Source organism: Scomber scombrus, chromosome 14, assembly GCF_963691925.1.
Source record: "Scomber scombrus chromosome 14, fScoSco1.1, whole genome shotgun sequence".
NCBI classification, from domain to species: Eukaryota; Metazoa; Chordata; class Actinopteri; order Scombriformes; family Scombridae; genus Scomber; species Scomber scombrus.
The window spans coordinates 25,058,174-25,082,057 of NC_084983.1; the positions used below are offsets into that span (position 1 = coordinate 25,058,174).

Genomic DNA, 23,884 nt, shown 5'->3' on the forward strand with positions numbered 1-23,884 from the left:
CACAGAGAGTGACGCTTGCATGCATTTATAGGCATAGATTACGAGACACACACACACACACACACACACACACACACACACACACACACACACACACACACATACATACATACATACATACACAGCCTTCAAGTACAATATGCAAATGCTTAGTTTTACTGGTAGCTGTGAGCAGGAGAGCAGCAGAATGTAAATGAGGTGAAACAGGAGACGTCAACCTGTGTGGCGACTCTGGGACACTGGTGGGCACAGTAGCACAGCGTGTAATCTGAATTCAACTCAAGTTATCTGTGTTATACAAAATATTGTCATTTTTGACTTAAATTCACAGTTCTGCACAGTTCTTTCTAAATGTATCTTAAAAACAGTGTATTCTCAGATGTGGTGTGTTTACACAACCATATCTCAGGCAGTATGTTCATATGCAGCTAATTTGCATTAATATCATGCAAATAATGTTAATTATAGAAATGCTGTCTATTTCTCTTCAAAATATCAGGTCATTTTATAGAGTACATATCTGCTGAATTTTCACTGCCAACATTTTACCTGCCTGCAATATAGAGAATATTTTAAGAAATACAATAAATAAAATGCACATTTCCAGGTCTATATTTTTTAATCTGGGGCTCAACTGGTATGTCTAAACTCAAATAACAGTCCAAAAACTCATTACTTATAATGACCCTTTCCACAGTCCCTCAGTTCAGTCTTTGTCTGAAAGAGGCCATTTTTGCTCCTGTCTCCTTAAAGCCCCTCACTCAATGAGTCTACTCTGTTAAGTTACCCCTCAGTAAGTTACCCCTGTAGAGGCCACACCAACGAACATTGAAGCGAACTATAAGTAGCAGGGTTTCACAACTTTTTCTCGCAAAAACTTGGAATGGAAATATGAGAATGGACAATGTGAACAATACATGGTAACACATGGCAACAACGGCTGTTTATATGTTCTGTGAGCTGGTGTCAACTTGTTGGCAAGGTAGAAAAAACCACTACAAACAAACAAAGCATTCAGAGCAGGTTGAATCCTCTGCTTTTGACTTGCAGGGAGCATTTTCTACATATGTTCACCTCAAGTTTTGGAACTTCGTCCATGTTTAGCACAAATATCCAACATCATAACAGTATATATACATACCTGAAAATCACAAAAAGCATAATATCCCCCCTTTAAATAATACAGTGTCACTGCTAATTGAGCCAGGAGGACGTAAACTAGGAAAACTAGGGTTGAAGGCAAATATACACTATTCACGATCCACCATCCCATTTCCACACTTAGTTCTGCTTTCTTAGCTACTCGCTGTACATTTTGCCATTTAATCATTACATGTTGTTCTATAAACATAAAGGCTTACATTACAGTGCTTTTCTTCCTCAACATAATTGGTAACACAAAAAAGCTCCTAATGAATGTCATTTGTGGATGAGCTTGGGTAATTAAAAAGATATTAAGCAAAATAATGCCCTACATGGTCAAGCAGGTTTGCCAGTATCCTCATACCAACCTATTTGAATCAATGACTGAGCTTATTAACTTTACTGACTATAATCTAATATGTAAAACAGAAACTCCGGGATGATTCAATTTAAACCTCCGGCGAAGTCGCTTTCATTCAGATTAATTCTGTCAGCAGCAGCGCAGAATAATGGACACAGCAGAGGCAAAGGTTGAGAGGTACTGTAATTGACTCCAACCTTTGTGTGTATCAAGAAAAGATGGAGGGGGGAAAGTGGGTGCATGTGTGTGTTAGTGTGTGTGTGTGTATTTGCCACTGAGTGACTAAAGAGTGTTATATGTGAGATCAATAACCTGTACTTTGTTAAAAGCACCCATTTATCTGGTTGCTATATCCTGCTTCTCCTTCTCTCTTTGTCTCTCTCTCACACACACACACACACACACACACACACACACACACACACACACACACACACACACACACACACACACACACACACACACACACACACACACACACACACACACACACACACACACACACACACACACACACAGAGAGAGAGATGCAGAAACACACAGGCCATCTGGATACTTGGAGGGTACAGCTAATTCAATAGATGCTACAAGTCTATTTTTATGTCTACTAGCTGCACAAAGGAGGCAGAGGTACCTTTGTCCATTAACAAAACAATAAATCAATTATATTGCTTTTATATGGACTCTGTCATTTGTCTAGCCCTCCTCCTCTCCTCTCTGTATCTTTATCTCACCTGCTAGGTACATTTCCTCTCCTTCCAGGAACATCATGTGACAGCGGGCACACCTGGCACAGCTCGGGTGATAGTGCTTCCCCCCAGCCTGGAGGAGAGATTGGAAGGACAACAAGAAAAGGAAAGTAGAAGAGAGAAATTAAAAGAAAGAAAATAAAGGATAGAGGCAAAACCAGATGACACAAATGAGAAAAAGGAAAACAGAGTGGTGATAAGGAGAGAAAAAAAGAAATGAATAGGGTAGAGGAAATGGGAGAGTGTTGCTTTGTTGATTTTTCAAAGCTGCTTCGTCATCAATCAACATGTCAATCATTTCAAGAGGGACAGCACACACATACACATACACACATACACACACACACACACACACACACACACACACACACATACACACACACACAAACCACACATATTCAGCAGCTTTCATAGACACACACTGACAAAAATCATGTGCAAATCAAAGCATACACACATATTGTACACATATTCTTTTTCTCACACACACACGCACAAAACATGTGTGTAGACATGTATGAAAGCACTCACCTCCAGTACTCTGCCGCTGATGTATCTTTTACAGCCTTCACACTTGATCCCAAACTGAGCGTGGTAGTCAGTCTCACAGTAAGGTATCCCATCCCTGGCAGGGAACAAAAGCAAGCTCTCACATTAAATATACCTCCTGGCTTTGTGCAACTGTTCAGCTCATCATTTATCACCTCAAGATTTCTGAAATATTCACCAGATATTTCATTGTAACCTAAAACATGGTTGGTTATTTACTTTTTGACACTAACACACATCTGGAATAAAGCCAGATTCCTTAATGCTCAAAACTGGAGGGATATGCTGTTTCTCCTATTTGCTGAAATTTGAAAAAGGGAAGATTATTCTGTCCCATATATAACGTCACATAATGTTCCCACGGTCAAGAATCAACTTTCATGTTCTGGGGAAATGATGTTTAAATAAATACTGTGTGTGTCCTCGATTTGATTACTATAAAAAATGGTTATTGATAAAAAGAAAAAAGAAGAAATGGACTGATATACAGAGGCGTTGGTGACAAAAACATTTTTATTGCTAGACTTGGTAGAACTAAATTAAATTAACTTTCTATTCAAATACCTGTTTATTTGGTCACCATTATTACACAGTATAATTTGACAGAAAATTCACAATCCACAAAGTGAAACAAAGGATGTGGACTGGCTGAGAAAATGTTTAATATTCATATAGTAAAACATAGAGTATACAGTAAATATACACATCAAGCCACCTACTTGCTGATGTACTCTCCAGTGAGCGTACAGCCACACGTTCGGCATTTAAAACAACTGACGTGCCACTGTCTCTCCAGAGCCAGCAGAGATTGACCCTGTTTGATCTCCTCGCCACAGCCTGCACAGTCTACAGGAGAGGAGATGAGAGGAGAGGAGAGGAGAGGAGAGGAGAGGAGAGGAGAGGAGAGGAGAGGAGAGGAGAGGAGAGGAGAGGAGAGGTGGGGAGAGGAGAGGAGAGGAGAGGAGAGGAGAGGAGAGGAGAGGAGAGGAGAGGAGAGGAGAGGAGAGGAGAGGAGAGGAGAGGAGAGGAGAGGAGAGGAGAGGAGAGGTGGGGAGAGGAGAGGAGAGGAGAGGAGAGGAGAGGAGAGGAGAGGAGAGGAGAGGAGAGGAGAGGAGAGGAGAGGAGAGGAGAGGAGAGGAGAGGAGAGGAGGGGAGAGGAGAGGAGAGGTGGGGAGAGGAGAGGTGGGGAGAGGAGAGGAGAGGAGAGGATAGGAGAGGAGAGGAGAGGAGAGGTGGGGAGAGGACAGGTGGGGAGAGGAGAGGAGAGCAGAGGACAGGAGAGGAGAGGTGGGGAGAGGAGAGGAGAGGAGAGGAGAAGAGAGGAAAGGAGAGGTGGGGAGAGGAGAGGAGAGGAGAGGTGGGGAGAGGAGAGAAGAGGAGAGGAGAGGAGAGGAGAGGAGAGGAGAGGAGAGGAGAGGAGAGGGGAGGAGAGGTGGGGAGAGGAGAGGGGAGAGAAGAGGTGGGGAGAGGAGAGGAGAGGAGAGGAGAGGAGAGGAGAGGAGAGGAGAGGAGAGGAGAGGAGAGGAGAGGAGAGGTGAGGTGAGGAGAGGAGAGGAGAGGAGAGGAGAGGAGAGGAGAGGAGAGGAGAGGAGAGGAGAGGAGAGGAGAGGAGAGGAGAGGAGAGGAGAGGAGAGGAGAGAGAGGAGAGGAGAGGAGAGGAGAGGAGAGGAGAGGAGAGGAGAGGTTGGGAGAAATGAGAAAACACACCAGGAAGATAAGAGCCGCTTCAAAATTTTGAACATTTATCATCCTTCCTCTCCGTCCTTGCCTCTGTGCTCGGCCAACCTCTTTCTTCTCCTCTCTTCCTCATCCCTCTTTCCTGTCGTTATAGTCACCCTGTGTGTGGCAGATGGAGCGACCAGAACCAGGCTACAAGACTACCTGGAGCAGCAGACCACCTTGTGTGTGGGTGTATGTGTGTGTGGGTGTGTGTGTGTGTACAGTAGCTGCAGGGATCTTTTTTGCAGAGTTCAGCAGGTGAACATCAAAACTCTCTTTGTGTTTTTCATACGTTTACATGCTGTATGAAACCAAACGATGTGAGTAATTCTAATTAAAATAGTACAAGATGGCCACAGATGATCCTTGATTGTAATTGGCCAGAGGATAAGCATTATGCATTATTTTTAGGTTACAGATGAAGTTTCCTAATGCTGCCACATTATTATTACATTATGTTCATTATCTGTGAATCTGCTGATCATTTCCTTGTATTGTCTATAAAATGTCAAAAAAATAGAGAAAAATTCCCATCATTGCTCAAAGCTTAAGTAGACATCTTCAAATTTCTTGTTATGTCAGATCAACAGTTTGTAATCCAAAGATATTCAGTTTAACAATAATAATAATAATAATAATAATAATAATAACAACAACAATAATAATAATAATAATAACAATAATAACAATAATAATTATAATATAATAATAATAATAATAATAACAACAATAATAATAACAATAATAATAACAATAATAATAACAATAATAATACTAATAATAATAATATTAATAATAACAATAATAATAACAACAACAATAATAATAATAATAATAATGATAACAATAATAATAATAATAATAATAATAATGATAATAATAATGATAATAATCATAATAACAATAATAATAATAATGATAATAATAATAATAATAATAACAACAATAATAATAATAATAATAATAATAATAATAATAATAATAATAATAATAATAATAATAATAATAATAATAATAATAATAATAATAATGATATATGAAGGTCATTAGTTGGAGTAGCAAATGGCACCTGAGCTAAATCAGTTCACCACTGAAGACAGTCGGATGCAATTGAAGGCTACTGGAAGAGAGCTAGTAAGTCCCACATACAGAATATATCACATACTGATAATAATGTTTAATCCAACAATAGTACAAATAGTTTCCATTTAAGGATGTAATGCATTGTCCCAAAATATTAATAAGTAAAATAAAGTAACTTTTATTTGTTGTTGTTGTTGTTGGCAAGTAGCTACGGTGTCCCCAAAGTTACCAAAAATAACGGAGCTCCCTCCAAGCATTATTTTTGGATAACTGCACAGCTTGTCGTGGATTATTCCTGGCATGTCTCACATTACAGTTTTTTAAAAAATTTACAGTAAAAGCACAGTGTTGCATGCATGGATGTCAGTGTGTGTATAATTTTGCAGCACAAAAGATGAACGGTATGTGTGTATGTGTTACTTACAGCTCGGCCCATGGACCTTGACCGGCTTGTCGCTCTTCAGAGTGTGTGAGCACTGCTGACACACACACTTCTTCCCACAGAAGGTCACCCTGTCTCCAATCGGGAAGGGACTCCTGAGAGCACAGACGCAAAGACGTTTTCAGTAAAGCCATGCAGATATGGTACTACAGAAACTCAATTTGTTACCACATGTAAACTAATTAAAGGGTCAGTTCATCCAAAACCACCAAATGTGATAGTTTCAGCTTCATTTGCAGAAGTTTTGATGAATGTGATTTGATATTTTTACCACCATCCTAACATAATGGCAGCACTGAAAACTGACATTGTACAACTCAACAGCAATGTGTTTATATTGGGACTATTTCATAATGAAGAAATAGTGCCAACAACAGTCAACAGCGACGCCTGAGGATTATCTCTCCCATTGCTCCCACAGCAATGGAAATCATAACATTTTGGACATTGTTTCTCGAATTGCCCACAGAAAAATGTATGATAAATGAATGGAGCTTCAGTATCAAATCAGAGGAGGGATCATATTTCTGTGTTGTTCCTGAACAATGAAACAGTGGTGGAGCGCCGCCCAAATTCCCCCAGTTCCAGTTTTTTCTGATTATTATTTCTCTTTCTGCTTAAACCTAAATATGCACATTCATTTTTTGTGATTATTTTTAAGGAGACAAGACTGAAATATTAGTTTAAAAAAGACGTTGATGAAGTATAAATTAATTAAATCAGGCCTGAGTTTTCAGCTGTTGCCCAGTACCAACCAACGTGTGATTGCAGAGCTGACCATCTGTGACGCAGCAGCTGTTTTTTTATCAGTGTATACAAATCTGAAGCCAGACCACAGCAGAAGTTTATAAAACTCCTCTGGTAGAAACAAGGTTGATAAATGATAAAGAACTCAGAAAGCTGAACCTGATTACAAATACCATTAAACATTCGATTCAGACTAATAATAATACATTAGATATTTAAATTTCATACATATTATTTGTGCATACTATTTGTTTATTGCAATATCAATATATCCTGTATTTGGTGATGGTGCTATGATCACATTTAGATCAGATTGGATATATGAATCTATACTTCTACCTCTGAAAGTAAGCAGTTGATGCTGTCAGAAAGTTCAATATAGTAAAACCTTCCTACTGATCATAAAATACATTTATTTCCCTTAAAAACGTAAATGGACAAACAAATTAGTACTGCAGTAAAAGTGTAATTTCTGGAGAAAAGGGATGAAAATATCAATAATTTAAACAAATCACATTGGTAAACAGTAGTAATAAAAATATTGTCCACTGCTGTTAACTGTGCAATGTCTGTCTGCTGGGTAGTGTAGTTGTGGGAGTGACGCCAATATTTTGACAAAAAAACTTTTGAGAGACATAATTTTATTGCAATATGCTGACTCAGACTGTATACGGGTCATTAAAATGTTTAGAACAGTGTGTTCTTGTGAGAGGACACATACTCAGTGGGTCAACTGTGGCTCATGAGGTAGAGCGGGCCATCCACTAATCAAAAGATTGGCGGTTCGATCCCCGGCTCCTTCAGCCAGCAAGTCAAAGTGTCCTTGTGCAAGATACTGATCCCCCTCCCGAAGTGTGTGTGTGTTTGTGTGTGTGTGTGTGTGTGTGTGTGAGTGTGTGATTAGCCTCTGCATCAGTGTATAAATGTGTGTGAATGTGACATGTAGTGTAAAGTGCTGAGAGTGGTCAGAAATCTTCCTAAAATACTCACCATAAGTATATTTCTATTGATCCATCTCTCCATCTAACACACAGACTGCAGTTAGCTTTCAACATATTTGCCTGCTGCTTACCACTCATGCTTTTTCTAATTTACCACTTTGAACACAGTCACTCCAGCTTTAAGTGAGACTGAACTGAAACCAACAGATTTACATGGCATCTAATGACCAGGGTGATACATCAACGACTATATTTAAAATATATATTTTTTAAACTGTTACTACTGTGGATGACATACTCCAAAACAGTTACCAAAACAGGTAATACTCAGTCATCAATAGAATAAGTATAAAGCATACTTCTCATGAGGAAGGGAGCTTTAAGAGTTCTGAGATCTATCAAGTTTCATTAAAGGAAGAAGAATCCAGTGCTTTTAGGGCGTGACCAGGCGGGGAGTTCTGGTCCTCTGAAATGATGCGAACGCGGAAGTAACTTAAAACTGCATTCTATCAAAAGGCCACCAGGGGGCGACCGTTTTGGTGTCAAAAGGACTTCCGTCTCTATACAAGTCAATGGAGAATTCACCAACTTCTCACTTGATTTATAACCTCAGTAAACGTTTTCAAAATGTGTTTATGGTCTCAATCGCTAGTTTAAAGCCTTCTTCAATGCAGTATGATGTTCATTTGGGAAATGTTGGCCTCCCTGATTTTATATTTGATGATAAAGCAGGGTATGCATTAGGGCGTGGCTACGTCGTGACTGACAGGTTGATTGGTTCACAGGTTCAGGAGGGCGCCTCATGCTCCTCCTGATGCCCATATAAGTAGAATCCGTGTTTTATATTTTACCCGGCATGCACCGGAAATTTTCAAGATGGCGCTGCCCAGATCCGAAACTATTCGCTTCCAAGCAGCAGTCCACAAACCAATGGGTGACGTCAAGGATGTTACGTCCATTTTATATACAGTCTATGGGCGTGACTCATGTAGGATTATATGATATATATTTATCACAGTGCAGAGAAAATGAAGTTTCAGAATATGAGGAGAGGAATTACATGAGTAGTCTAAGTCAGTAGTCTCATGAATTCTGAAGTCTTTCCCTTTATTGTACCTGCAGAGGCTGCACACAAAACATTGTGGGTGGTAAGTCCTGCCCAGGGCAGATACCACTTCTCCAGTGATGTACTGGTCACAGCTGTCACACTGGGTCCCGTAGAGCCGCTGGTAGTCCTCAGTACAGATATATTCGCCAGAGTGGTGGAAGAAACCTGAGTCCACCAGATCACAGCCGCACACTGGACAGAGAGAGAGAATAAATGAAGTGGCTCGATTAATTCCTCAGAAAGATAAGGCAGGCTTACTCGTGGGTGACAGTAATAGACACTATTTCCACACTAAAATAAAGTTCATTACGACAAACTGCAAAGGTTACCACAAAAATTAGTTTTGCATGCATGTCGTGACTATAATTAAGCCAATATAAGAACACTACATGTATATAATATTCCACAAGTAACTGTTGTAAAAAAGAAACTAGATTTCAGCCGTGGCACCATTTTTAATCCACTAATCTAGAGGTTCTGCCTTCTGGGTGGAGGGTCGCTAATAGTAAACATAGTCAGTATTGTGTGTGTGTGTGTGTGTGTGTAGTGTGTATGTGTGTGTGTGTGTGTGTGTGTAGTGTTCAAGTGGGTGGGGCTGTTGAGAGTGCAATCTGCTGCTCTTTCTGACCTCTAAAGGGTTAATACTCTAATCTGGTTTTAGGGATTAGACAAGCAGCCATCTAATCTGTTAATTTAAACAGTGTGTTATGGCCGTCTCTGAATAAATTAGACTATATTGTATACTGTATGTGTACCTGCACATTTCCAATTATAGATTACGGGTTTTCTGACCGTATTTACACTCAAAAAGTATGTTTATTGTTACGAAGGCAGTGTTGTGTGATAGATGCACGTTCAGCCAAAGAGACGCGTGAGCGCACGCTGTGTTTACGGTATATACTGACAGCATGATGCATTGCTTTTAATTTGCAAATACAAAGTCCTTCAGCCAAATGATTGCTTCTGGTTCAGCTGTGCTCAGGGTGAGGAGGCCTCTGCTGAGCGGAGTTTAAAAGTAGCTGAACAATGATTCGCTCCAGCTATCAGGGACGCAGTGAGTTTACCTCCCATCAGGTGTGTTTAATAGTATTTGTAACATAATGTAATTAGTGGATGCTATCAAAAAATTCTCTCATAAAGCTTCAACTGAAAATATCTTTGTCAAACATGTCCCTGCAATTAATTTAATCACTGATTAACATATTGCCTATACAGTATGTCGCATTGACTGCAGTATACAGAGTGGTACCATGATGCAACCTGCATGTACTGTAGGTTTGACATCTGAAAGGCAGCCAACAGATCAAGATATCTGACAGTGAATTGAATGTCTGCTCTCTAATTAAGCTAATGGCTCTAAACCCACTATAGTGAATCTGATCCAAGCCAGTGTGTTAAGTGGCTCAGACAGAGAGCGAGAGTGAGAGAGAGCCAGATACTGTAGAGCAAAGACAAGCAGTCTAGCTTACTCATTCATTTATCTTTTGGAGCCAAGCTAAAGACATTAAGACAGTAAAGCAACATTTAAGCAGTCTTCTTGATATAAGCTTTGAGCCAAACACATGAATCATTCAGTTCAAGGTTTTCATGAGGACCACAATAACATTCAATTCAATTTAAAAATGTTACACATCTATATATTGTGATCTAATATACATGTAGATAATCATATTGTTAGTTCATTTTAAATTATGTCACTATATCCTCTAAATGCTGACCATAAGAAAATGTGTATTTGACTATTTTGTCAATTAATCAGTGAAAAATGCCTTTTATAATTTCTTAGAACTCAGATATTCAGTTTACTATCATTCATAACGAAGAACAGCTTCAAATTGTTACATTTGAGAAGCTGCAGACAGCAAATGGTCAACTATTCATTTTCTGTTTCTGTTTCTAGTTTAAATACAGTCAGGAGTAAAGTGGAGTAATTCAGCAAAACAACAACAAATGAGAGTAAACCATAATACTGGTTGGATAAACAATCTGTCTGTAGTATAGGGCTCCTGGCAATAATCAATAATGAAAATCATCATTAAATGCAGCTCTAATTTAAACTAGTAGTCTAATATTTTGACGAGATTGAGATTTTTGATTTTCCATCACAGATATGATGCTTCTGTTGTTTCCCACAAACAAGTTCATCTTCATCACTCTTAAATGCTGAAATCAGTTATTTTCATATAACTAGGACATCCCCTTTTGAACAGGAACAATCTGTTTTTGATATGGTATTCTTGTCATGGCAAAGCTGCTGTCCCACAACTTTAAAATGCCAGCCTGACCTTTAACAGTCTGCCTGAGACTAAAGCTGTTCACAGTGGAAGAGTTACGGCTAACAGACACACTCTCTCTTGTGTATGTGCTGTACACACATATGTTGTAAATCAATGCGCACACATACAAAAACAAATGTCCAACAAGTCAACCTTTTTTTAAATCAAGAGGGATTCAAAAACAATTTGCTGATAACATTATATATGCAAACCTCCATATGCATCAAGAGATACTCTTTCTCTCTTTTTCAGTCTCCCTCTCATTCAAACAGATGCACACACTTGAGGATGGTGGCCAAGTCCTTCTCTTTCTTTTTCACCCAGCTGATAGCACTCACACATTCATCACTGTCTAAATGGAAAGCCATTAAGATGTGGAGGAAAACAGGATAGAGAGGGAGCAGTTGAGGCTTGGCGTCTCTGGAGGAAACTCTGATATATTTGGATGTTAGAGGGCAGAACATTTTCAAACACTGTGCTCACAGAACAGCATCCATGCATGAGTATTTACACTTGCTGTGTTTAATCCTCAAACATTCGGCTTGGATAACTTTCATAACATATTTCATGATTTGAATAAGTAAGATAATCAAGTCACATTTTGCTATGCTTGGTATAATGTTACAATCTTACAATTTCATTTAATGCTTTTATCCAAAGCAGCAGAGACATGAGAGTTAATATAACACAAGCAAGGATGTATTGTGCCCTGAAGCTAAGTTCAGGTCTGACAGTTCATACAGTACGTGCCAACAGGCAGTGGAATACATGAAAGCATAGAAGCAGATAATTACATAATTATTTTCAGTCTATGAGGTGCCGAGGTGGGACTTTAGCTTTTTCTTAAAGATTATGACAGATTCTGCAGATGGAGTTTGGTAACTAAAAGAAGAAGTGAGTGAGAGGTGGCGTAGACCTGAATGAGGGAGGTCAGGTAGGGTTGCTGTTTTATAAAGGAGCATCAAAGTTTTGAATTTGATGCAACAACTGAGAGCCAGTAGAGGGATGTGATCAGTGATGTGCTGTTTTGGGCTGGTCGTCTCCAAAATTTGAATGTGCATGTGGGGAGGCCCGCCAGTAAGGAACTGCAGTAATCAATGTGTGATATCGTAAGAGCTTGTACTAGGAGATGTGCTGCATGCTTAGACAGCTAAGGTCTGCTCTTGTTCATCATGTTGTATGGGGCAAATCTTCCTTAAATGTTAGTTGGTCATCAATTAAGTTTCAGAGTGACTTGTGTTGGGCTGATTCATGCTAAATGTTGATCTGATGTTGTATAGAGGGAACTGGCTGGGATGATAAGGAGCTCAACCTCTGTGGATAAGCCGTGTAGTTTGAACAATCCCTACCTGCAAGACACTCTAAAAGATCTCCCTGAGAGATAGGAAATGATCCAGTGGAGGGTAGATGACGAGATGCCATGGTCAGTGAGTTTGGAAAGGAGGATTTTGTGGTTAGTTAGTTTGTGTCAAAGGCAGCTGACAGATTGAGAAGCAGAACTGAAGACTGACCAGTAGCTTGGGCCAAACACAGTGTTTCCATTATTCTCTGGGGAGTTTACTTTTTTTAATCAGTCTTGTCACCTTTCAGATTTTATATAAGCACATCTTTATTACATTGACAATAATCTGGCTGTCTCTACTGAAACTTTGAATTTAATAAAAGTGAACTATTACCTAAATTTAGCAGATAATGTGTGAAGGTTTTTATCTTTTGTGAAGTCATAACTCAAAATTCCTCAATTCAGCCTTTTAAGGATCACACCAATAAGCTGAGCTAAAGATTTAATTGGACAGATTTACAATGTAATTATAATACAGATGCCATAGCAGCAAGCTCCCAGAATATAAATGAGTATGTTCCTTCCAGTTACTATCCATTATTCCCTTTGTCACATGACATTTTAGTCTTTCATGGACAGTCGGGACAAATCTTCCCACTGCTGAACTTGCTGACTGAAGCTTTATGTTGAGATAGGTCAAAGACTTGTCAGTCGCTCCCATGCCGTACCTGTCAAGTAAGACCTTACGACCCCCGTATGCCCTCACCCTGACCCCACCTGTTGTCCTAAACTCTGAAGGTTTTCTATATTTAGTTACAGCTTTTTGTGCTGAATCAGCAGTCATCAGAAAGTTTCCCATGCAGCCTGCGGAGAGCTGGCAGCTACATGAAACCCAGCCTTCAACAGTCCTATGCACAGTGATTTAGTCCTATTATATTTTATGTTAATGGACTATGAGTTTGGCAAGTGATTAACAAAATCACTGATCACATGAATAATTTTTTAAAAAGTGCTTCATTTTCTTAGCTCAATATATACACATTAGTTACAATAATTTACATGAAATTGACATCACAGATTTAAGTGAATCATTATATCACTGGTGATAAAGAGAGGAGCAGCCTATTTACAACCATCTACAACCATCCAGCCCCCCACTCTGTCTCCTTGTGTAGAATCTAGCAAGTCAGTCAGCTGTCTGTTACAGCAGCTACCATGACCCCAGGAATCCTAGAGGCGGTCTGTGCAGGGACACTCTCACTCGTACGACTTATTTTCATCAGACCGAAGTGACAATCAAAAGAGATTTCATGGGAAGTAAGTCAGTCTACATCACAATCACGCGATAGACATTTATATTTTGTCATTTGGCAGATGCTTTCATCCAAAGCGACTTACAGGCAAGGCACGGCAAGGCAAGACAGTGACTAAAAAAGAGCCGAGAGTGCGTGTGTGTTTTTAAAAAATTAATTAAAGTAAGAAATGACTGGAAGTGCAAAAGAAACACGGTAAACAGCAAGAAAGTAGTGCAACAATTACCATGTTAACAGATAAAAGGGGCTCAAGTACTGAAGTTTATTGTGAGTTTTCTTTTCATGAATGCACCAAGGGAGTCAGCAGACAGCTCAATCCACCATCGCAGAACCACAAACAAAAAAAAAATAATGAAACTAAAGGACCCGAGAAATTGCTCATTTACTCGCTAAGCAGCTCAGTGGAAATGAGTCAGCAGCAGTGCAGCAATTTGGGATTCGGTTATCACCTGGCAAGTCCAAACAAGGATTACACTCAGTGCTGTTAGGGATCAGAATATGGTCACAGGACAGTGATACCCTTGTAATTCAATGTGTTGCTGAGTTAAACATGGCAGGTCAGAAGAGTAGTTCTGCATACTGAGGGGCACCGAGCAACAGGGGGGAAAAGCACAAATAAATAAAATAAAAAAAGTCATTAATAATTAAAATAATGTTCTATGCATAATCTTTCTCTTTCCTTTTATCACCACCTCGATTCCCTTCAGTTTCATTCCTGCTTTCTTTCCCTTCTGCTCATCAGGGGGCAGGTTCAGCTGCAGTTCGTCAGAGGCACTGAAGTATTTAAATACTTTTCTTCAACAAATGTTAAGAGTGATTTGTAGCCTATTAGATTGAAGTGCTTGAGGTATACACAAAAACACACAAAATTGGCAAAAAGACCACCGATAATGATTTCTTTGTTTACTGCCTGCGGTTCCAAGCAAAAGGGTCCAGAGAAGGAAAATAAGAGGCGAAGGAAAAATAGATTTAAAAAGACGGGATGTAAATGAAGATGGATGCAAGAAATGAGAGTGCCTGGAGGCCTGGTACACATGTTGGCTGTATCATCTTTCTGATTTAGCTTCCAGAATACAAGCAAACACACACAATGAACATCAGCACACTGACCTACTGTGCAAATGCTCACACAAGGACGCAACACAATAGAGCGCAGCACAGCTGAGCTGATACAGCGGTTAATACTTCACAGTTTGCCCTTGAAGTCTCTTCTGAAGAAAGAGCCAGGCCATCTGTGACTGTCTGTATGGCTGAGCGTAGACTAATACTGATAAAACACGCCGAATCTCGCTCCTGGAATGCTAAACTTCTAACAACAAAAATGTGTTTCAATCCAAACTGGGTCAGGCTTTGGAATAAGCTTTTGATATGTACGACCAATCATACGATGAAGTACCTGAAGCTGCACAATTCACCCAAATAAATGAATGTGTGCCTGTTGGAGATATATAATAAAGTCTTCAGAAAACAGGACTTTATAGTATAGACAATGAACAAATGTCCTTTCATCTCAAAATGCCTTGTAAAATGTCTCAATGCACCGTGAAGTAATGACTGAGTTTCTTTTTAGATGCTGAAATGCTGTAAGGTCACAGATAATGTATATGGCTCAATTTTCCAGTGAAAGAAATTATGAGAGGAGGAGAGAGGAAGAGAGGGGAGGATTATTTTAGATGCATGGCTAAGACCAGACATGGCAGAAAGAGAAGAAAGGCAAGATGGGGGGAGTCAAGGGAGAGATTAGAGGAAACAGAATAGAAGAAGCATCATATGTGAGGAGAAAGGGAAGTAGACAGCAAAATGAAAGGGGTGGGGATGTGGAGGAAGAGACAGGAGGAGGGGGGGCCCAGGGGAGGTATCAATGAGACTATCGATCTGTCCATCCAGTGCACGTCTGCCGTCCTGTCACTGTCTTCCCTCATCTCTTCGCATCATCAACATGGGATGGATTTCCTGGCTCTAACCCCTCTGCATTTGCATGAATGTGTTTGGGATGGATGAGTGGATCACAGAGAAAGGGTTGGGCATTGGAATAAGAGGAGAAAGGAGGAGGTGATAGAAAATGCCCAAAACTGACATTATTCATTATAAAATGAGGGCAAATTTATGAACGTGCTCCATATTTTCTGAGAGCAGCAAGATATAATTTGCAGAGTTGCATTTTTCCATATGAGAGGTTGTTGAAAACATTATCGGTATTCATTCAAGGTCTGTTTTTGTGTTGTTATTGCTTTGACAGAAAACTATATTTTGATGGTAAAATAAAAAGTTTAATTTCTAAACGTCAAACAGGTTTACTTGTAGAAACAACTTGCATGAGGGTTTGTATTGCTCATAATTTGCAGTTTCTGTTCTTCTCAATGTAAAGCAGCTGATGATGCCGTAAAGGCTAAGATTGGGCGATATTAGGTGTCCTCTAGGCACCTTCATCAAATGCCCAGATCCTCTTCAACTGGCTCCTTTTAACACAAAGAAGCAGTGACTCAAGCTACCTCCAGATGTCCGAGCTTCTTACCCTTTCTCATTCCAACCACTCCAACCACCACACTCTCATTCATTCGATCATTGACTGAAGCATGTGACAATATGTGAGGAGCTGTGATACTTAACTCCTTCACTTTGGGGCGAAACTCACTCCCAACCTGGAAGGAGCAATACAAGAACCATGGCCTCAGAATTAGGGGTGCTGAGTCTCTTCCCCACCACTTCACTGCCAACTGGTAATTGGTGGAATTTAAATGGTAAATGGACTGCGTTTATATTGCGCAATTCTAGTCTTCCGGCCACTTAAAGCCCCTTTTACACTACAAGCCACATTCACCCATTCAAACATGCACTTTACATGATGAGGAGTTTTTCTAATCATTCACACACTGATAGCACAGCCCTCAGGAGCAATTTAGGGTTCAGTATCTTGCCCAAGGATACTTTCACATATGGACTAGAAGGGCCAGGAATCAAACTGCCGATCCTCCGGTAAGTGGACGACCTGCTCTAAATGTTAAAATGATTCAACTATGAAAACCCACACTAAAGTGGTCTGAGTCAAGAAGGTTTCAGTTATTCTACTTAAGTTAAATGTACTTAAATAACAAAAGTCCACTGCCATGCTTACGGATCATCACTTTGCTTAGAGATAAATCCTATCAGCATATTAATATGTTCACAATTTCATGGCAATCCAGTCTCAAGGTAGCACTAAAAAGAGGAAAAGTCCGGCGATCACTAAAGTGCTCAGGATACACTGTTTGGAGCAAAATTTGGTGCCCATCTATCGAGGAAGTGTAAGTGAAATGTTTGACCTGCTGGTGGTGCTGATGAAAAAATTTGAGGATTACAAAGTCATTAAGATTTATTCTTGGGGTATCATGGATATGTGTACAAACCTTCTTTGGCATTCTATCTAATAGTTGTTGAGATATTTCAGTGTGGACCAAAAACCAGTGGCGGCTAAAAACCATGGCAGCAGCATTAAGTTAATTGTCAGTTAAATAGATCCAACATTAAGCACTTGTGTTACTTTGAAAACATGTTTTATTTATTTTATTTATATTCAGATGTTAGAGTAACTTTAACCAGCACAGGTTTTATCATAAATCTCCTCGTTGCTCCTCTCCTCTCCATGTTTCAAAAACATCTCCCTGTGATGATCAATTGTCCATAATAATAAAAACTTTAATATCAAAGAGACGGCACTTCCTTCAACAAATCTAGCTTGTGTTGAGCAAACAATCAGTCGATTATACAATCAATCATTCAACCAAACACACAAGCAACTATGGTAGTTATTTCATCTCAGGTTATTTTTAGAGATCTGCAGTGAGCGATGGGCACAGGAGAGAAAAGATGGAGTCTCTACAAAAAACAAAAGAATGAAAGAAGAACAGAAACCTGTCCTTTTGGTGTTTTATGGCTGAGTGCATTGAGGCGGCAGATCAAACAAAGAAAACAGTGTTGTCTTGCAGCATGCTTTGGGACTGTGCGGTTCCCGGCCTGTGAAAGGACGACGACGGGCTGAAAAACCTGCTGACTGCACTGCCAAGCTAGAGCTGCTGACTCCAGACCTCTATTTGTGCACTCTGTCCCACCTGCTCACTGGCGGAGCACAAACATGAAATCACACACGTGTAGCAAATACACACAGACACAAATACTTACTGTGTATTCATGCATACATTCAAACAGATGCACATTAAAAGGATAAGGCGTGGATATGAAAAATTTAAAGTCAGGAGAGAGGGAAAGACAAATGACTATTTTGACAAAGAAAAACATTTCACTCTTTCAACTTACAAACATTAGACTGTGAAATGAGACTTCCTTTACATGCATGACCTACTGTGAAGCTACACATACTTGCCTGATCAAAATCTCCTAAAAAGTCCCAGACCTCGGATGCTTGGATTACTTGGCAAACAATAATATAAGAGCAACAATTTGTGTGTTTAAAAAAAAAAGTTACACAAGGGACAATCTCTGGCCAATACTGCATCGGAAATCACACATTATGCACGACATATATGTGCTATCCTTCAACATATTGAAGTATTCTGTGAATAGACAGTAGTATGTATCTTTTTGGATGCACTGAGCTGTAATTATCACATTGCTTACTGAGAGCCTGCTTCCCCTTCATCACTTTCAAGCCTACGTAGTGTCCAATATTTGCACAATTGTGCGCAATTCACTTACTATTGGTTTCATATGGTTTCAGACATACTCAAAAATCTCACACACTGTTTTAGCATACTAAATAACATGTTAATAACAGGCGGGGAGTTCTGGTCCTCTGAAATGATGCCAACGCGGAAGTAACTGCATTCTATCAAAAGGCCACCAGGGGGCGAGCGTTTTGGTGTCAAAAGGACTTCCGTCTCTATACAAGTCAATGGAGAATTCACCAACTTCTCACTTGATTTCTAACCTCAGTAAACGTTTTCAAAATGTGTTTATGGTCTCAATCGCTAGTTTAAAGCCTTCTTCAATGCAATATGATGTTCATTTGGGACATTTTGGCCTCCCTGATTTTATATTTGATGATAAAGCAGGGTATGCATTAGGGCGTGGCTACGTCGTGATTGACAGGTTGATTGGTTCACAGGTTCAGGAGGGCGCCTCATGCTCCTACTGATGCCCATATAAGTAGTATACGTGGTTTTTTTTTACCCAGCATGCACCGGAAATGTTCAAGATGGCGCTGCTCAGATCCGAAACTATTCGCTTCCAAGCAGCAGTCCACAAACCAATGGGTGACGTCACGGATGTTACGTCCATTTTATATACAGTCTATGGTTAATATGCAGAACAAGAGTGATGTCATAACCATGAAGTTGCCAGGCAACCAGTGGAGACTTCAGGAAGTCACTGCTCCCGGCAAAGAAATAGTCCAACTTTTAACCCCGAGTAAAACCACAAATTGTTGTTTGAGTAACGGATAAAACAAATTAAATATAATGTGGTCATTAGTCATTTTAGAGATGCTGGAAGGCCTATTTTGGATACTCTGGACAGAACCACACCAACTGTTTCCCTTTGCGTCTAGTATTTATGCTACGCTAAGCTAAATGACTGTTTAGTCTAGATTTATATTTAGCATAAAGGCATGAGAGTGGCATCAGTGTTCTCATCTAAAAAAGCAAATAGACTCAGTTACTGAAATGTTGAATGTTATATGACTATGTAAGTTAAGTGTCTGCAAGGATACATACACCAGTGGCTTCAATTTGTTGATATTGGCTCCATTAACACTTGTCTTTTTTGATACCAGATATCTGATCTACCTGATGTAAAACAATTGTCAAGTTCCATTAGTGTATGAACAGAAAGATAATTGATTTGCTGTCATATACGACACATAAAAGCAGCAAATTTCAGAATTTGGAGCCAGAGAACTTTTTGTAATGACTAAAACGATTGATCAATTATCAAAATAGTTTCTGTCAATTGACTGATCAACTAATCAACTAATCAACTTATTGTAGCGGTTATTATTACTGATTCTTCTGTGACACTGAATTTGTTATGTCTTATGTAATATGCTGCATATGGCTTACTTTGATCCTGGTCGTCATCGTTCATTTTCTATCTCAATGGAGACAGAAGCTTTCATTGATTCAATTGAGCTGCTTCCTTCTTGTCTCCGCTCTTGTAATTATTGTATCTTTAATTATGCAGATTGATGTGGGTGGATTCCTCACAAGGAAACAGGTGCATTAGTACAAGGTTGAAAAATGAATGAAGATGAAACACTGTGTGAGAGTGGAGATTGGAAGCGGATGTGAGTGTATGAGCATACTCTATGTGCACATGTGAGGAGATGTTAATGTGTACCGGATGTGCATGTAGGTGTGTGGTGTTTTTTTTTTTTTTTTTACCTTGACAGGTGAAGCAGTTCACGTGGAAGTGTGTGTTCTTGACGCGCACCACCTCCCCACGACACACCTCCCCACACCGCTCACACACAATGGGTGAATTTCCGCGGCTGGAAAGAGGAGAGCTGCTGTTGTTGTTTCCTTCATAAAGGCCTGATTGGTACTGAACTGTTGGTAGGAAAGAGAGGAGAGGAGAGGAGAGGAGAGGAGAGGAGAGGAGAGGAGACGAGAGGAGACGAGAGGAGAGGAGAGGAGAGGAGAGGAGAGGAGAGGAGAGGAGAGGAGAGGAGAGAAGAGGAGAAGAGAGGACAGGAGAGGAGAGGAGAGAAGAGGAGAAGAGAGGAGAGGAGAGGAGAGGTGAGGAAAAGAGAGGAGAGGAGAGGAGAGGAGAGGAGAGGAGAGGAGAGGAGAGGAGAGGAGAGGAGAGGAGAGGAGAGGATCAAACACATGTCATTTTGGGGACTTTCTTTAGTCTTCCTTTTAACTGGATTCAAACATTTGATCAAAGTGTGATCAAACTGTGGAACGACCAGATCAAAAAGATGAAGATCAAGAAGATTTTTTCTCAGGAAAGTGTCTTCTTACAGGAACACGTGATGGATAAACACAAGCTTTAATGCACAATAAATGAGAAATCAGTTGCTCAGGTTTGCCTTATTTAAATAATAATAATTTAATGTCACAAATATGGCAACCAATCCTGGTGGGTCAATAGGGCAGAGACAAGAAAACACACAATAAAACAGATAACAGACAAAAACAAAACATGGATGCACACACACACACACACACACACACACACACACACACACACACACACACACACACACACACACACACACACACACAGACAAACACACACACACAGACAAACACACACACACACACACACACACACACACACACACAAACACACACACACACACACACTTGGCTAAAGGTTTAGAGGAGATGAATGAGGCTTAGTGACTGACTTGTAACTAGTTGTGGTCCCTGGAAAGTCTGTTACTCTTCCATGGAGATCAGCACGACTTACAGCCATTTTTTACAAGGTGGCTTATGAAAGAGACGGACTGGTGTAGGAGAAGACATGCACTGACTGAAACATCTCAATCTGATGGTCAATATATAATATTTGTTACCAGTGTGCTGTATTGCATGTCTAAATGTACCCTATAAGTTCATACTGTTGTTGCTGCTGCATTTCACTTCACAAATTAAACTTCACTCTTCTTCTCTTCACATTGTAGTCTTTTCTTCTGAAAAAATGAATGAATTAGTCAGTGATTAATTTAACAGTTGGTAACTAATCAATTAATTGACTAATCATTGCAGCTCTACTGTGCATATGACAGTAAAGCTTTGGATATTGAATCTTGACACGTGCTGCAAATGAAGAGCATGTAACACTGCAAGAGACAGAAAAGGGCACAGAGGGGCCGTTTTAGGATTACACTTCTTTCATCCTCGCTTATGGAACTGGTCAAATCCCTCTTAGTGAAACAAGTCCTTTCTTTACACCGCCTGAAACACACACACTGCTCTGTTTCTGTCATGGTAGAACAAGACAAAAGGAAACCAAAGGGTATATATTTCACTGTTTCACTTTTTAGTATTAATTTTCATATCCTGTAACAGTCCACTCCAAGGCACCCGACACACTGTGAAACAATCCTACTGTATTCTGCTCAATTCAATTACATTACAGTTAATGCTGCTGCATCCCAGAGTGTTATTATGCAATCACAGCAAAGACAACAAGCCAGCAGGTTAAGCTGATGACAGCAGGAGAGACAGAGAGAGAAAAAGAGAGACGGGGGGGATCTATAAATCTTTTGGGGGAGAAAAAAAAGGTAAAACTAGGGCAAAACTGTTTCTCAATAAATTATATCATCGGTATGTGTGTGTGTGTGTGTGTATGTGTGTGTGTGTGTGTGTGTGTGTGTGTGTGTGTGTGTGTGTGTGTGTGTCTGTGTGTGTGTGTGTGTGTGTCTGTGTGTGTGTTCTACTGAAGCTGGCACTGGTTCTGTAGCCAGATGGCAGCACAAGGACTGGAACCACAGACAGAATGATCTGAGCCACCTGTGTGTGTGTGTTTGTGCATGTGGATGTGCATGTGTGTGTGTGTATGTGTGTGTGTGTGAGAGAGAGAGAGAGAGAGAGAGAGAGAGAGAGAGAGAGAGAGAGAGAGAGAGAGAGAGAGAGAGGGGGAGAGTGTGGCACGTGCTTCAGTGTGTGCTTGTGCTGTATGTGTGTTGTGTGTTGTGTACTGTAATTACTGTATAACTCAACTAAACTTTGGTGAATGCTTGATATTTATCCGTTCTGACATTGGCTTCAAATGTAAAATAAAACATTTCTTCCTGCACTGTTTGACAGAGTCACATGTTCATTCTGACCTGTAACCGTGTAAATAAACTTCCTGGATAAAAACCAATAAGGTCTCATAGTGTGACTCAAACTAGTAAACCAAATTTATAATCCCCCTCTCTTCTGTGGAAGATTTTGGGGGCTGCAGTTGCTACGCTGACATGGTCATAATTGCATTGGAGTGCAGCCGGCTGGGGCCCGTATAAGGTTAAATATCTCCCTTAGGTTAAAGGTATAAAACTGAATGGCTGCTAGGAGGTATCACTGGCTGCTTAATGTCTTACACTGGAAAGCATGGTGTCATATGTGATACCTTGTGCAAAATAGATTTGGGGATTCAGTGGTTTCACATCAATAACTAACTGCTTTATGTGGCTCTATGGTTAAACACTGGGACATTTTAATATGTGCCATAGGCAGCGTGGACCACAGATGTGCTATTTTGTCTTCTGGCTTCCTTTATTCTTTCTAAAATATCTGAATAGCTCTCACAGGCTTCTCTTTCTGTCTTACTTGACTGTTACAGGTTGCAAAAGATGATTAAAAGCACCAGTGTAGATTTATAATAAACAGAATGTTGTGTGGAAGCACTTTGTTAAATGAAATGATGGATACATTGATTGTGACTGTAGGAATTTCTTCAGTGGAGGAATCCCTGGTGGTTATCAGTACCACAGTAAATCTATACCAATGTATGCACACTGCGCACAATCTGCAAAACTGGCAACACAAACTGACAATGATTAAAATACTGATGAACGGTGACACATCAATACACAATATCAGCCTCTGTTTCAACACAGATAACTAACCTTCACTGACAGAGCTGGCTAATGACATGATGAAATGTAGTATCAGTAAGTGAGCCAGTGATCAATAACCTCAGTGAAGGGCTGTTTATGTCTACTTCAGAATAAACCCTCCCAGGACACTGTGGTATTGATTAGGTAGAGAAACACACACACACACACACACACACACACACACACACACACACACACACACACACACACACACACACACACACACACACACACACACACTTGTGCACCTTAAACTCTGCTCACCATTTGTCGGTCCACTCATGATGATTCCCCCAGTTCACAGCTTTAATAATCGTCCTCACAGTCTGTATCAGTCAGTTCACTTAAGCTTCCAGCATCAGTGCAAAAACCTCCAAATATGACCAAGCACTCATGTAAACTCTCTCTATCACTCTCCGACTTAAAACTCTTCCTCCCTCTCTCGGTTTCAGTCCGGATGGGGCTTTCCCTGCTCCTCCCGGCAAGCGGATTACTGTCAGGCGGCGGTGGACTATACTCTCCAAATGCTTAAATCGAAACAGACGGTAGCATCCTCCTCCTCCTCATCCTCATCCTCCTCCTCACGCCTTCAGCTTCTCCCTCTCCCACCCAACAAACCCCTCAGCC

At 40.1% G+C, this 23,884-nt stretch overlaps 1 protein-coding gene across 1 annotated transcript in view; it reads right to left on the reverse strand.

The window, feature by feature from the left end:
* The window catches only part of LOC133993886 (actin-binding LIM protein 3-like), a 47,113-nt gene extending 23,573 nt beyond the window's left edge, over window positions 1-23,540 (reverse strand). Inside the window, exons 1-7 of the mRNA XM_062433009.1 lie at window positions 23,522-23,540; window positions 20,088-20,252; window positions 8,851-9,034; window positions 6,029-6,141; window positions 3,522-3,648; window positions 2,785-2,878; window positions 2,239-2,326 (exon numbers count right to left, since the gene is read on the reverse strand). Coding sequence (XP_062288993.1) covers window positions 2,239-2,326; window positions 2,785-2,878; window positions 3,522-3,648; window positions 6,029-6,141; window positions 8,851-9,034; window positions 20,088-20,252; window positions 23,522-23,540 — 790 coding nt within the window. The remainder of the gene's footprint in view (window positions 1-2,238; window positions 2,327-2,784; window positions 2,879-3,521; window positions 3,649-6,028; window positions 6,142-8,850; window positions 9,035-20,087; window positions 20,253-23,521) is intronic.
* Window positions 23,541-23,884: the final 344 nt, after the last annotated feature.